The sequence below is a fragment of the Corythoichthys intestinalis genome, chromosome 17 (assembly GCF_030265065.1).
Source record: "Corythoichthys intestinalis isolate RoL2023-P3 chromosome 17, ASM3026506v1, whole genome shotgun sequence".
Lineage (NCBI taxonomy): Eukaryota > Metazoa > Chordata > Actinopteri > Syngnathiformes > Syngnathidae > Corythoichthys > Corythoichthys intestinalis.
The window spans coordinates 44,635,831-44,651,605 of NC_080411.1; the positions used below are offsets into that span (position 1 = coordinate 44,635,831).

At 38.0% G+C, this 15,775-nt stretch overlaps 1 protein-coding gene across 5 annotated transcripts in view; it reads left to right on the forward strand.

Moving 5' to 3' along the window:
• Positions 1 to 15,775, forward strand: part of dcc (DCC netrin 1 receptor) — a 520,661-nt gene that overhangs the window by 501,858 nt on the left and 3,028 nt on the right. For 4 of the 5 annotated variants that reach the window (XM_057819873.1, XM_057819875.1, XM_057819876.1 and 1 more), the window contains exon 28: positions 1,111 to 1,259. In XM_057819873.1, coding sequence (XP_057675856.1) covers positions 1,111 to 1,259 — 149 coding nt within the window. Of the gene's footprint in view, positions 1 to 1,110; positions 1,260 to 1,833; positions 1,869 to 15,775 lie in introns of all 5 variants that reach the window. The other variant, XM_057819874.1, reaches the window with a different exon arrangement.

The following is a 15,775-nucleotide window of genomic DNA, read 5'->3' on the forward strand; positions in this document are numbered from 1 at the left end:
GTGCTCGTATTTTTGTTTGGACTTTGTTATTTTGTCTTTACCTTCTCTGGCCATCAACACCTTTCCCTTGGTTCTCCGCCGACTCGTTTCGTGCTTCTTATTGTTTTTATTTTTCTCACGTGTTTGGCGTGCTCCCCTTTTCTTTTTGTAATAAATTCTACTCCAGCATCCTCGTCTGTGTTGGATCCATATTTGCCATTTTATCACAGTCGATATGCTCCTGCCATGAATCGATATATCTTTGGGCGCTTACAGGTCACTTTTTGTTCATTTTTAGGGCATTTACAGGTCACTTTCTGTTCAGTTTGAGTCATTGCCTATTTATTTGGGGGGATTCTAGGGTCACTTTCTGTTCTGTAACCCAAAAATAAACCATAGGTGACCCATAAATGCCCCAAAATTGACAGGAAGAGACAAAGAATCTACAGCAAATGGCCTGAAATGCACCCAAATTAAACTAATTGGTTGCCATTGACCGCCATCGACATCCAATTCATTTAAAGTGGGAGGGATGGCAGCTTAGACAGATTGGACGTCTACTAGTGATAAACCTATTCCAATTCACAGCAGAAGGATGAAAGTAGCTTGTTTTTTCTGTTTATTGGTTATTTTGTAGACTATACTAGAATGATTTCCTGACCAACGTATTCACAATCACAGTCATATCGCTGTATCGTGAAATAATCGTATCGTGAAGTACCAAGAGGTTTCCACCCCTAATTGCAACAACCTTTGGCACTTATTTTATATTTCCGGACTCAAAAAAAAAAAAAAAAAAAAACATGTCAGCACTCAAGGGGAATAGATTCGGGAGATTTGAAATGAGATTTCTAGGGAAAACTAGTTATTTACAGACTGCTCCAAAACTGATTAATATTATTAAAAATGAATGCTAGCTTCATTTTCCTGAGTTAAAAAAATGACAGCAAGTGATCTTGTTGGTAAACGATTACCCATCTTGTCGCTTTAGGCCTTTCAAAGGTGAAACATTTTCAACAGTCCAGTCCTGATTCTAACTAAGCATCACAAAAGAAATTGCATGATTTGGTTTGTCTGGCCCCAGTTTCCTTGGATGTGTTTTGAAGTTAAACTTTTCCCCTTTTTACACAGCTGCAAGCCTCCCAAAGCCTCAGGTGAAGACAGCTTCTCTGGGTCAGGCTGGTAAGGCTCGATCCCCTCTGCTTCCAGTCTCAGTTCCTACAGCGCCTGACATACCAGAGGAAGGAGGAACAAAACCCACAGAGGATTCAGCTAACAACGTAAGTCGAGAACAAAGCTATTGTTGACGTTTGGCCTTTAATGTTGAAAAGTATTCTAGTTTGATAGTGGCTAAAAGGAGTCGTGAGGGATAAGATGAGTGGAAGGCTCAATGAACATGAATTGATGAAAAGGGTTTTCAAAAAAATAGGGGGGAGTTGAATGATGAAAGAATACCCTTATGAAGAGAGCAGAGAGTGATTGAGAAAAAGGTGGGGGGAACATTCAATAATAGAGGTGGGAAAGGCCTTTTTGGCTTGCCTACAGTACATTCACAACATACATTTTTTAATTTGCGGTATTGATTGATTCCCAACAGTTCAATCACTTCATAGTATTTCTCTGGGCTTGACAGCTTCCATTACATATAGATACTGTATATGTTGTCCAATCAGATTGCAGCATCTTTGTGCGGCAAGTCAATCTAATCTGCCCATTGCCTTCAGAATCAGTAGTGGTGCAGGTCACAAAGTGACTTTCTTGAACCTGTCATTTACACATTTGTCCTCACACTGCCATAGTTCTAGATCTAGACAATAATAATGTCATTATTTTTTCCACTCTCTGACTGTTTAGTCAGAGATTTTCAGGTTTCCAAGTGAGAACAGAAGGTAAGTCAAGAGACAACAATGATAAGCTGGAGTAAAGGAGTGCCAGATGTCAAAACTTGTTAAATACTCATACAGTAACTGCTCAATTACAATAGAACAGGACAAGTGTTTTTTTTGTTGTTGTTTTTTTTCTTTTTATCAGAGTTTCTACAGGTATCAGCAAATCTCATTTAATGCCACTTTTAATGCCACTTTAAAATAATTTAATGCCCATGCCGAACAGCAGATAGTTTAACACACATAATTTGAAAGAAAGTTGAGTTGTGCGGTTATGATTATTTAACCAATATCCTAATACTGTCCAACTCCAAAAAACCCATAGCAAACCGATATGCGGTCCTGGACTCAAAATATTATGGCTAATTATATTGTGATACTGGATACATTAATTATGATTAATGTAGCCACCCACCCAAATGCAATCACCCACGCGGTATCTCCACTCGTCTGCTGGACTATCACATTTTAGATGGGACTCACGCATGATTAGGTGAAATTAGAAACACTCCAGTAGGAAACCTCGGTGTTAGGATTAGCGATGAGACAGCATAGAATAGGATGCCAACATATTCACACTCGCAAGGGATTACCACAAATACTGAGTTCTAGACCACATGGCTGATTTAAGGTACACTCCACCCCTCCCAATCACTTATCTTTCAGAACCCCCTTCCCTCTTTCCTTGGTTATCAGGCCCCCTACATGGTGTCAACCGCAAATACAACTGGCTAACGATAGCCACAACATATTCATAGTTTTTTAGAATAGGCGTTTAATGTATTTCATGTTGTTGTTTGTGCTTTTTCTGTCTCTCTCCCTCTTTTCTTTTGTACCCCCATAACTCCTTCCTGTTCGCTGCTTTCTCCTAATAAACAAGGTGCATTGAATGATCACAACAAATGTATGTAATACTCCCATGTGATACATTAAAACTGTTCAGATCATTCAGACACTCAGATCTCCATTCTCCTTGTCAAGCAGCTGAACAGGATAAGTTAAAAAAAAAAAAATAACTTTAAGGTTTTCCAATAAACATTCTGAAACATAAGAAAACATCTTCAACTGAAGTTATGGGAAAAGTCCCTACAGATGTATATAAAAGTATCTGAACCTTTTGAAATTTCTCACATTTCTGCCTAAAATCAACGTCAAATGTCATTAGTCAAGATCACACAGATAAAAGAACTGTGTCTGCGTTAACTAAAACCACCCAAACATTTTTAGATTTTCATATTTTAATGAGGATAGTATGCAAATAATGACAGAATGGGGAAAAATAAGTATGTGAACCATCGCATTTAATATTTTTTGCCCCCCATTTGGCAGCAATAACTTCAATCAGACGCTCCCTTTAACTGCAGATCAGTCTGGCACATCGATCAGGACTGATCTTAGCCCCTTCAACTTTAGTTCACTCAGATTCCAGGGATGTCTGACATGAATCGCTGTTTTTAAATCATCCCACAGCATCTCAATGGGGTTCAAGTCCGGACTTTGACTTGGCCACTCCACAACGTGTATTTTGTTCTTCTGAAACCATTCTGAAGTTGAATTACTTCTGTGTTTTGGATCATTGTCTTGTTGCAACATCCATCCTCTTTTTAGCTTCAACTGTCTTACAGACGGCCTCAGGATTTCCTGTAAAACATCCTGATAAACTTTTGAATTTATTCTTGCATTAATCGCTGCAAGATGTCCAGGCCCCGAAGTAGCAAAACAGTCCCACATCATGATGCCCCTGCTTGACGGTGGGGATGACGTGTTGATATTGGTGAGATGTTTCATTTTTCCTCCACACATGACGTTATGTGTTACTCCCAAAAAATTAAACTATGGTTTCATCAGCCCACAAAATCTTTTGCCAAAACTTCTGTGGAGTGTCCAAGTGCCTTTTTGCGAACAATAAACGAGCAACAATGTTTTTTTTAGACAGCAGTGGCTTCCTCCGTGGAATCCTCCCATGAACACCATTCTTGGCCATTGTTTTACATATAGTAAATGTGTGCACAGAGATACTGGACTGTGCCAGTGATTTCTGTAAGTCTATAGCAGACACTCTTGGGTTCTTTTTCACCTCTCTGAGTATTCTGCGCTTAACTCTTGGCATCATCTTTGGTGGACGGCCACTCCTTGAGAGAGAAGCAACAGTGCCAAACTCTCTCCATTTGTAGACAACTTCTCTGATGCACATGAACATTTATGAACATCAGAGTTTTAGAGATGGCTTTGCATCCTTTCCCAGCTTTATACAAATCAACAATCCTTGATAGCGGGTCTTCAGACAGCTCTTTTGACCGAGCTATGATGCACATAAGACAATATTCCCATCAAGACAATTATTACTCGGTGTGTGTTTTATAGTGGGCAGGGCAGCTTTAAATCACTCATCAGTGATTGGGCACACACATGAATTAAAAAGTTTGGTAAAAATTGGTTTCAATTGCTTTTTAAGTCTCTTTAGGCAGAGGATTCACTTACTTATTTTTTCTCCTTCTGTCATTTTTTTCATGCTACAAAAATATGAAAACCTATAAATGTTTGGGGTGGTTGGAGTTAAAGCAGACACTGTATTTTCATCAGTGTGATTTTGACAACGATCAGATCACATTTGATGGTGATTTTATGCAAAAATGTGAGGAATTCCAAAGGGTTCAGATACTTTTTCATACCACTGTATATTGCACCACTATATTCATTGTTGAAATCAAAATAGTGCAAAGGTCAGTTTTTTTTTTATCAAGTGCAAAGTGCCAATAGGGCACTACCGTACCATAAATGGTTCACATAGTGCTTCTGGCTCAAAATAACAACAAAGGCACACAGCTTTAGTACAGTGAATAAGGTACTGTATGTATTTGAGTTTATAGATTATTATTATTCAATCATTTATTCTTCATTTAATATTTGCACAATGAGTGTAAATTGTCTGCTCACATGAGAAATCCCAATCATCTTCATTTAGAGACATTTAATGGTCAATCATCATAATTGCAGTGCTAAGCTGTGACCAGCCCTTGTACAAAGGCAGAAGGCTTCAGCATTCATTTTAAAGGCAACATGCTTATTGACCCAAAACTGATCATGATAAACTGATGTCGATATTATCTGATTTCATTTTAAAATCATTTTATTGGTCGATGTTATCAGCTACCCAATTATATCAGACAACACTAATAAATTATGTAAAAAAAAAAAAAAGTTTTTTAACCGTCAAATGTACATAATTTTTAATGCCTCGAATATTTTTTAATGCCTGAACTTTGAGAAAAATTCATCGAATGACCTTTAATGCTTTTAAATGACCCGCATAAACACTGTTCATGAAGACGGCTAGGAAAAGAGACAAAATGATGAGGTGAAAAAAAGACTAGAATAACAGAAATAAGGGGAAGAGAAGGTGAAAGAGAGGAGAGAAGGAGTGTTTCTATGACAACAGGAGTATACTGTAGGTACTCTTTCAGAGTGACAGATAAGGGTGAGGAAGATAAAAAAATGGAGTTACAGAAGGTTAAAAGAGTGTGAGAAGCAGTCAAAGTGATAGGTGTCAAAAAAGGATTGTTGCGTGTTTATGAGAGTTTAAAGGGAGTGTTAAAGGTCATCAGGTCTACAGTACTTCTTCATCTGCTTCTTCATTGCTTCAATTGATCTATTATTTTCACACAATCCTTTGTATGATTACACACACCCACTGTCAACTCTACATGGACTGTGTCAGAGAACAGAGTAAAAATGCAAATTGGCACTTTCATCATGTGAGGCACTGTTTTTTGAGTGAATTTCAGGATATGACTAATGATTGACGATGAATCCCTGAGCCATCACTTTATTCTGGTGGAAAGGTTCGTGTTTCCACAGATGAACTAAGTTGTCTGAGGCTTTATGCGTTAAGCCGATATTTTGTGTTGCTGTACTACTGGGTTGGAGGGAGTGAATCCAGGTCAGCAAGCAATCAGAGATATCAGAGACAATATGAATGGATGTTTTGTTTGATCAATAATGCGATGAAAGAGTAGCTGGGTTCTTTATGACTTTTTTATAGAAGCTGTTATTTCCAGCAGAAGTGGACAATCTATAACTGTGGCAGAGACTGAGTGAGCTTAATTCATAGCTTCACAAAGTGTGACAGTGGAAGATTAAATGGATTTACTCTGTGTATTACACAGAAAAAGAGCACATGTCCCTTTTTTCTGACTCTTATCAGAAACATTCATTACTAGACATTACTTGACATATACCATCATTTTCGGACAATAAGGCACACCTCACTATAAGCCGTCACCCACCAAATTTGACACGAAAACGGTATTTGTTCATAGATAAGCTGCACCTGACTATAAGCCGCTGCTGTCCTCACTGTTATATGGAATATTTACACCAAAACATATTAACCTGTAACACTTTATTTGACAGCGGTGTCATAAGACTGTCATAAGACCTTCATAATTATGGCATTACACTGACATAAGCATTAATGAATGCTTATGACCGATGTCATTTAGTGTTATCTGGCAAATTATCTCACTTTTGAATGGATGTAAAAGATCCGAGATGGACATATAATGCGTTAGTGACAAAATTTGCTGGATGACACTAAATGACATCTGTTAGCTGTCCCAACTAGTCGACGTAGTTGACGTCATAGACGACGTAAACACGACAGGATGCTTGTCGACGGTTAATGAAGGGATAAAAAAATATATGCGTGGAAAGTTGAGGATGTCGGACGCTCGGTATGCAAGCACCGAAACCGGCACAAAGCAAAAAAAGCGCACTAGAGTGGCCAAAACATTGACTTATTTCAACGAAACAAAGGAGGCTACACTGTCGTGTCCTGTCTAGGCCTGTCACGATAACAAATTTTAGTGTGCGATAATTTATCTCATAAATTATTGCGATATGCAATATTATTACGGCCTCCCCAATTTTTTTTAAACCAATTTACAATAACACAGTGAGAATACAGTATATATTTATTGATGAAGAACACCCATTTAAAAGTGATAAATAGTTTCTCTTAAATTCAAAAATACTTTTTAAGAAATCACAACTAAAAACAATAGACCATGCCTCTTAAGTAAAAGACAACAATATTAATACCGCACAGAATAAATAAAATGTGTTTTTCAAGAAAAAAATAATAATAAAATTGCACTTAATAACTTAAGCATTTAGGCAAATGACAATCATAGCTTCTGCTATGGTGTTCCATAGGGATGCAACGATACAGTTAAGTCACGGTTCGGTACGATTTTTGATACGGGGTACACAATTTTTGATTCGCTTCTGTCACGAAGCGCGGGCGAGCAAGGTGGACCCAAATGCAGGGAAATGTAGGCGAGGCAGATAACGGTGCAAAAATGATTTAATTGAAGCCAACGAAAAACAAAGTGCAAACAAAGGCTGTGATAATCCAAAGAAGGCACTAAAGCAAACAAAAACTGTCACCAACAAAAGACTGCTTTTCAAAAACTCACTTGAACACAAGGGCTTGGTTAGGCGTGAATACTGTTGATGAGAACTTGACATGGACTTTGACGTTGACAAAGACATTTACATTGACAATGACGCAACAAGGGGTGACAAGAAACTGGGTCTTTATATACACACGCAGACAAGGGGTAACGAGACGAGGAACAGCTGGGTAACACAGGTGGATGCAGATTGCAGGATACACTGGGAGAACACACACAGGTGAAATCAATGGGTAATCACAGAGACAAGTCACACTAGGAAAAACCCAACACAAAACCTAACAGCTTCAATATATTTAATGCTCGGAAAAAAAAAATGTATTTTTTGTTTCCGTTTTTTTTTTTTTTTTTTCTTCTTCTAACGAGCACAAATTAAATTGCCATCATATAAACAAGCATTTTAGTGCATTATATATGTGCTTATTTCTTACTGATCTGAAATTTTGTATAAAAGTGCTGAGAACAATCTTTACTGTTTGCAACGTGAGGCGGGGCACACTGTTGATTGCTACATGGGTTGTTGATTCTCTTAGCAGCTAGATTTACTACATGAGCAAGACATCCTATTTGTGGTCCGAATCTATGTGTGTCACGTACTGAATTAACAATATTTGCAGCATTATCTATATAGTTACTGGTATGGATTGATCTGGCCTGCTTAACTTCCATTCAGTTATGGCGGTTTCTAATTAATCGATGTAGTATATGGACTACGTTTCCCATAATCACCCTGGGCTCACGTAGCCAATGGCATGGGACATAGCACATCTATTTTGCTATTTCATGATATCTAGTGTGCGCGCGCATTAAAAATGTTACCAAACGCCACATAAGTCACGTCTGCTAATTACTGCACAACACCAGCATATGACAATCGACTTTCATAAACAGGACGAGTTTGAAGCACAGCACTCTTAATTTGCCACTCAATGGTCATCATGTCCATTCAGCTGTCCGTGGTCAAAGCGAGGTTGTTCGTAGCAGCCAAGTCGATAACAATGTTTTTGCGGACTTCGTTGTGAATATCCGGAAGCGCACGCAACAGTGATGTTGTTTTGTTCATGTGATGCAGGAGTGAGAAAGAGACGGTTTACCGAGAGCCACAGGTTGAGGAATGGTTAGCGTCGTGTGTTAATAACAACAAAGGATGTCAGCACGTTTGATATAATTGCCAGAAAAACACACTTAATAGGACACCTTGCAGCTTCCTGTTTAATGCTGTCCTTATAATAATGATCTGCTGCATCATAATAAATCACTTTGTGACTTTCCACCTCCATGATAAAACGTTCTTCGTCCATGTTCGCTGGTGTTCAAACCGTTAATAAGACGCTGGGCTGTTGACTCCAGGCCTGGATCCGCCCATTTTGACGGGTGCGTCTCCAGCAAAAATACAAAATGCCTAAATCATCTGGCGGGCTCCGGCACACCGGAGATGGACAGTCAATCCGGAGCACTGACGCGGCAGTTATACGTTGAACAATAGATATAATGGGAACGAGTGGCTCCGGCGCTATTTTTTGCCGGACCTGGAACGAAGATGCATTTTGCGTAGTTGGTAACAAGGAATCCGAACTTTTGCGGATCGTTTTCATGCACATGCACGCGAGGCGATAAGTCGCAGTGGAAAAATTACCGCCTTCATTTTTATTTATTGTGCAATTAATGGAATTATTGCATATTGCGACAGGCTTAGTCCTGTCTCTTCAATGTCAAGCTTGGCTGCACTTCTTTTGGAAGACGACAGGAGACAACAAGTTGGCAGATCTTAAGTCCAACAAACTAACGACATGTTTTATTGGAGTTGCTCAGCCTGTCGCGATATGCAATGAGTCCATTTATCGCACGGTAAATAAAAATGAGGGCGGTAATTTTCACAGCTGCATTTTGTCAGTGCGTGCGTGTTGATGGTATATAAGACTCCAGTTTCTTTCACACATGTTTATATGTCATCAACACATCGTCGGATTAAAGTTCAGACATACAAAATAAGGAAACACATCAATATTAAACACTGTAAACGTTAGCGTTGCTACGTTGAGGCTAATGGGGAAAAAAGACAACCCACTTTAGCCCACTATAAAACATTGGCAGTTTCTCCAAAATGCAAAGTTGTGGTTAAAAGGTGACACTTCAAATATGAAAAATTGCTGGTAAACAGCATTTGGAAACGAAAATATGAAAAAAAGAAAAAAAATCTGTTACTGACACCACATGCAATCAAAATAAAAGCATGTCATGTTCATCACATATATGACGATTTATGGAGTTAATCCCACATACTTCAGAATTCACACTCTACACTAAGAATAGCTTTAAAATGACACCCTTTATGAAAAATCTGATTGGCAATGAAAAATTATTATAATTATTATAATACTATAATACTATTCTATATAGTAGTACTTGTATACTACTGTAAAATATTAATGTGAGATATTTTTTGAAGAATTGTTTTGAATCATGTTGGAAAGGCGAAGTCAGTGTTCTGAATCTGTTTACATTCCATTCTTTTGCTCTGGTTAGTGCTATCAGCATTTGACCTCATTGTTTATTTGTGATTTATTATTGTTATTTACATGTTTATTTGTACATTAAAAAATAATGTAAGTGTTCAAAATGTTTTTGTGAATTAATAAGTGTCAACAAAAATGTCATTGCTAAATTATTAAAAAAATAAAATTAAAATTAAATTAAAAATATTAGTAGATCAGTCGACTAATTGTAAAAATTTGTCGTTTGGGACAGCCCTAGTTATAAGCAACTATTAATTCCCATGACAGTGTCATATCATAATTATAACGGTCTTATGACAGTCTTATGACGCTGCGGTCAAACAAAGTGTTACCTATTAACCCAAATAAATCAACAAATAAGCCACACTGGACTATAAGCCCTAGGATTCAAAATGAGAGGAAAAGTAGTGTCTTATAGTCCGAAAATCACGGTTTAACAACCAAATAATTTAGTCAAAAACAATTTAAAACACCCTGTGGCTGACTGGCAACCAGTTCATAGTTTGGTCTGTGGTGCGCCTTTGGCCTGATGTCAGCTGAAATAAGTTGCAGCCCTTATGAGGATAAGCGTTACTGAAAACGAATGAATGAATATTTAAATCAAGTCTTAGTTGTCTTAATAATAAGTCTAATTAAATATTTTAAACCTAGCATGCCCATGCTCATGGCAAAACACTGTTTACATTATATACAATTGTTGAACAGTTTTGAGGTCAAAATGTTAAATTTGGAGCAAGTTCATCCATGACGTCATTTGTACGCCCAGTACATTGCTATTGGCTTACAGTGTATTCATGTTGCCTCTTGGCGGAAAGTAACCTTAAGGAGCGGGCATGAACTCAGCACATAAATTCTTTGGAAGATAATGGGAAGCAGCCATGCAAGAAGGGGGCGCTCAAAAGCTCTAGCTAGTTGGCTAGCTTCACCAAACGGCCGCCTGTTGAGGGCTTTGTCATTTAAAACTGGTGCTTATGTTAGCTGGACGTAATGATAATTCAAAGCAAATCTTAGTTTTCGAGCTGTTGTTTTTGGATGGAAAGGATCACCCGAAGGACCATCCCAGCTCATGGCGAGTTTTTCGAATGAGTTTTGTGTTTTATTTTAAGTATAAGTGCAAGCACAGAACTCTCTCGTCTTGCTCCCTCTTCCCATGAATAGTAGGTAAAAACAACTGCTGATGGACTTTTGGACATCTGACAAGTCTTTCATTTAATGTGTGAAACTTAGTTTGGCAAAAAGCAGAAAAGGCAATTTAGCATTTCTTTCCTGTAAAGACGGGTCAGCATGATGACTGTAGTCTTACAAATGTGTGTTCATAGGAGATTAGGACTTGCTTGTTTCACAATTACACAAACACTCACAGTGAGGGAGGCTTTTAAAGCAGTCCATTCAGAGAGGACAATTTGTATAGCCTAATCTGACACGTTATTACCACGCGATTATAGAACATTGAGAGGTTTGAAGAGTGGCTTCCCCTATCTCTCTTGTGTCCTCTTGTGGATTTGCAGACATGGATATAATTTGCATTGTGTAGATAATTTAGCACATTAACTGATATGTGGTTCATCTCAACCTTTGTGGTTGTGTGTACTTCATAATAGCCGACCGACTTTATAACCCTCTCATTTACAAATGTATGAACTATAAATGCATACTAATACTACTAAATACTAATACTAATAAATAAAAAAATAAAAAAACAGCCATTTCGGTCACAATTTGTCATGCTTGTGTGTTTTCTCCATACAAGGCGTACACAATGGCAGTACACACGCATGCTGGATAGTTGACGTACTACTAAAGCGCCCATGTTTTATAATGCAAATTCCCGCAGCTGTATGGCGCACTGACACGCGAATACATTTCAAAACCAAAGGGCCAATAAGCCTCGGTTTAACACCCCCTTATCACGACACTAAAATAAATTGCACACGAATATCCAACAGCGCTCTACACGGCATGCTCAACAGCAACAACAAACAATAATTAGCTACAATGCTAGCGTGTCTTACTTATTTGAAGACAAGAAAGGACAATCATATGCTTTTTCGCCGGAGAACTAAATTTAAGAAAATTTCTGTTTTTGTAAAGAAAAAAATCACTAATTACTAGGGTTGTTCCGATTAATGTTTTTTTGCTCCCGATCCGATCCCAATCGTTTTAGTTTGAGTATCTGCCAATTCCGATATTTCCCGATCCGATTGCTTTTTTTTGCTCCCGATTCAATTCCAATCATTCCCGATAATTTTTCCCGATCATATACATTTTGGCAATGCATTAAGAAAAAAATGAATAAAACTCGGACGAATATATACATTCAACTTACAGTACATGAGTACTGTATTTGTTTATTATGACAATAAATCCTCAAGATGGCATTTACATTATTGACATTCTTTCTGTGAGAGGGATCCACAGATAGAAAGACTTGTGACTTTGTATATTGTGACTAAATATTGCCATCTAGTGTATTTGTTGAGCTTTCAGTAAATGATACTGCAGCCATTCAACCCAAATGCATGATGGGAAGTGGACCCATGACTGTGCGTAGTGCTACCAATGGATATATCTTCTCTGCGTTGGGAGATAACATAAGGTGTTAAGAAAAAGATCAATTGCTACCTTGCTTTCCCCACATTGCTTCCCATGATATGTCTAATCGTAGGGAGAGGGATTGTAAAAAATGCTCCAAAGGCTGCCAAAATGCACTCTACTCATTTCACGCTGCCTTTTACCTCTCTAAATGGGAAAAGTGGCGCCATTACAGATTGTGCGCGACAATGCGTGAGTGGGTCGTGCAGCGCATGCATTAATTTCGTTAAATATTTAACGTGTTACATTTGTTAAAAATTAATTACCGCAGTTATCGGTACCTTAAGCCTAAACTAAAGACTCTGGATGAGTGTAACATATTATGTCTGTAACGTTAAATACATTTAGAAAACGATTTAATTAAAAATATATATATATACAGTGATACCTCAGCTCACGAACATAATTGGTTCCCAGAAAGTGTGTGTAAGGCGAAAAGTTCGTCTTCCGAACATTTATTTCCCATAAGAAACCATTAAAATGAGAATAATCCGTTCCCAGGTCCCCATAAAACATAATTTTCTACTAAATAAGCTTTAAAACTACACAAAAATATACCTTATTTTATGTATAATAAATGTGCTATTGTATTATAATTAAAGAAATAAACTGTACTGTATAATAAAGTCGTTTTATTTACCTTTGTGATGGTAGTTGATGGCTTGATGGAATGGATTGGGAGGAGGAGGGAGGGAGGGAGTTACTGTTTGGAAGGAGAGTGTTACCGGCAAAGTGCGCAGTTAGCGTAGACTCCAGTGCTGTGCCCCCCACATGTTTTTGGTTGTTAATAAAAGTGCCCACAAAAAGCCATCCGACGCCTCTGGGTGTTTGTATGCACGCCGCCACCTTTCTGGAGAGGAAATCGGGCGAACCGAAGACAACCGACGACAACGAGCCAACGTGACTCGCCGGTCCACTTCTCACTACGGTGGGAAGCTGAAAGCACCGCCAATTACCAGTCGAGGGCAAATTGGTAACACGAGTCACCTTCCATAAGGACTGTAGGTAACTCTTTTTCGGTCCCATAATAGCAAAAGTACACTCAATATGGTCCAAAATGTCTATCAAACACAAACCACGTCCGCACTCAACGAAAGTGAAGGGACGAACTGGGACGCCGTGAGCGTGCGTCAGCTTCTCGTGGAGCTTTTCGACCGCGTGAATTGGTTCGTCCGCCGAAAACTAGTTCGTCAGCAGAGACTATATGCTCGCGAATTTAATGTTCTTGAGGCGAAAAAGTTCGTGAGCTTAAGCGTTCGTGAGCTGAGGTATCACTGTATCTTAAAAAAAGGCATGGCCGATATTTTTTGGCCGATTCCGATACTTTGAAAATGACGTGATCGGACCCGATCGATCGTAATTAGTTTTTGTGCCATAAAAATTATTTAAAATTAACTCCAAAAATCCTGTACAAAGTATTAACAATAATCTGATCTGATTTTTGAAGGGGAGAGTTCAACTGTTTACAGAAAGGAGTACAGGCACTTTGCGAACCAGCCTGAAAACACAACAGCAATGAATAGATACAGTGGTTTGAAAATGTATATGAACCTTTTGAATTTTCTCACATTTCTGCATAAAATCACCATAAAATGTGATCTTTGTCAAACTCATACAGATAAAAGAACAGTGTCTGCTTGAAGTAAAACAACCCAAGCATTTATAGGTTTTCATATTTCAATGAGGATAGCATGCAAACAATGACAGATGGAGGGGAAATAAGTAAGTGAACCATCACATTTAATATTTTGTGACCCCTCCCCTTTGGCAGCAATAACTTCAACCAAACTCATCCTTTAGCTGCAGATCTGTCTAGCATATCGATCAGGACTTATCTTGCCCATTTTTTCCTATAAAACTGCGGTAGCTCAGTCAGATTGCTAGGATGTCTGCCTTGAATCACTGTCTTTAGGTGATGCCGCAGCATCTCAATGTGGTTTTAAGTCTGAACTTTGACTTGGCCACTTCGCAACCACATGAATCATTGTGTGTCACTCCTAAACAATTCAACTTTGGTTTAATTCGTCGACAAAACATTTTGCCAAAACTCCTGTGGAGTTTCCAGGTGCCTTTTTGCGAACATTAAACGAGCAACTATGTTTTTTTTTTAGACACAGTGGAATCCTCCCTGTGGTCCTCCCGTTAACACCATTCTTGGCCGTAGTTTTACATATAGTTGATGTGTGCACAAATGTGCCAGTGATTTCTGTAAGTCTTTAGCAGACACTCTAGGGTTCTTTTTTACCTCTCTGAGTGTTCTGCGCTGAACTTTTGGCGTCATCTTCGATAGACGGCCACTCTTTGGGAAAGAAGCAACAGTGCCAAACTCTCTCCACTTCTCTGACTGTCGATTGATGAACATCCAGACTTTTAGAAATGGTTTTGTATCCTTTCACGGCTTTATGCAAATGAACAATCCTTGATCACAGGTCTTCAAACAGCTGTTTTGACCGAGCCATGATGCACATCAGACAATGCTTCTCCTTAAGACAATTTTTACCTGGTGTGTGTGTGTTTTATAGTGGGCTGGACAGCTTTAAACCACTCATCAGTGAATGGGCACACACCTGACTTAAATTGTTTAATAAAAATTGGTTTCAATTGCTCTCCTTCAAAGTCTCCTTAGGCAGAGGGTTCACTTACTTATTTTTCCTCTTTCTGTCATTGTTTGCATGCTATCCTCATTAATATATAAAAACCTATAAATGTTTGGGTGGATTTAATTAAAGCAGATACAGTTTTTTTATCTATGTAATTTTGACAAAGATTAGATCAAATTTGATGGTGATTTATGCAGAAATGTGAGAAATTCCATAAGGTTAAGATACTTAAACCACTGTAAGTGTATGCATGATTATATGAAAATTAGGCTGTCAAACGATTAAATTTTTTAATCGAGTTAATTACAGCTTAAAAATTAATTAATCGTAATTAATCGCAATTAAGCACAATTCAAACCATCTATAAAATATGACATATTTTTCTGTAAATTATTGTTGGAATGGAAAGATAATACACAAGATGGATATATGCATTCAACATACGGTACATAAGGACTGTATTTGTTTATTATAACAATAAATCAACAAGATGGTATTAACATTATTAACATTCTTTTAAAGCGATCCATGGATAGAAAGACTTGTAGTTCTTAAAAGATAAATGTGAGTACACGTTATAGAAATTTTATATTAAAACCCCTCTTAATGTTTTCGTTTTAATAAAATTTGTAAAATTTTCAATCATAAAATAAACTAGTAGCCCGCCATTGTTGATGTCAATAATTACGTACACAATGCTCATGGGTGCTGAAGCCTGTAAAATCAGT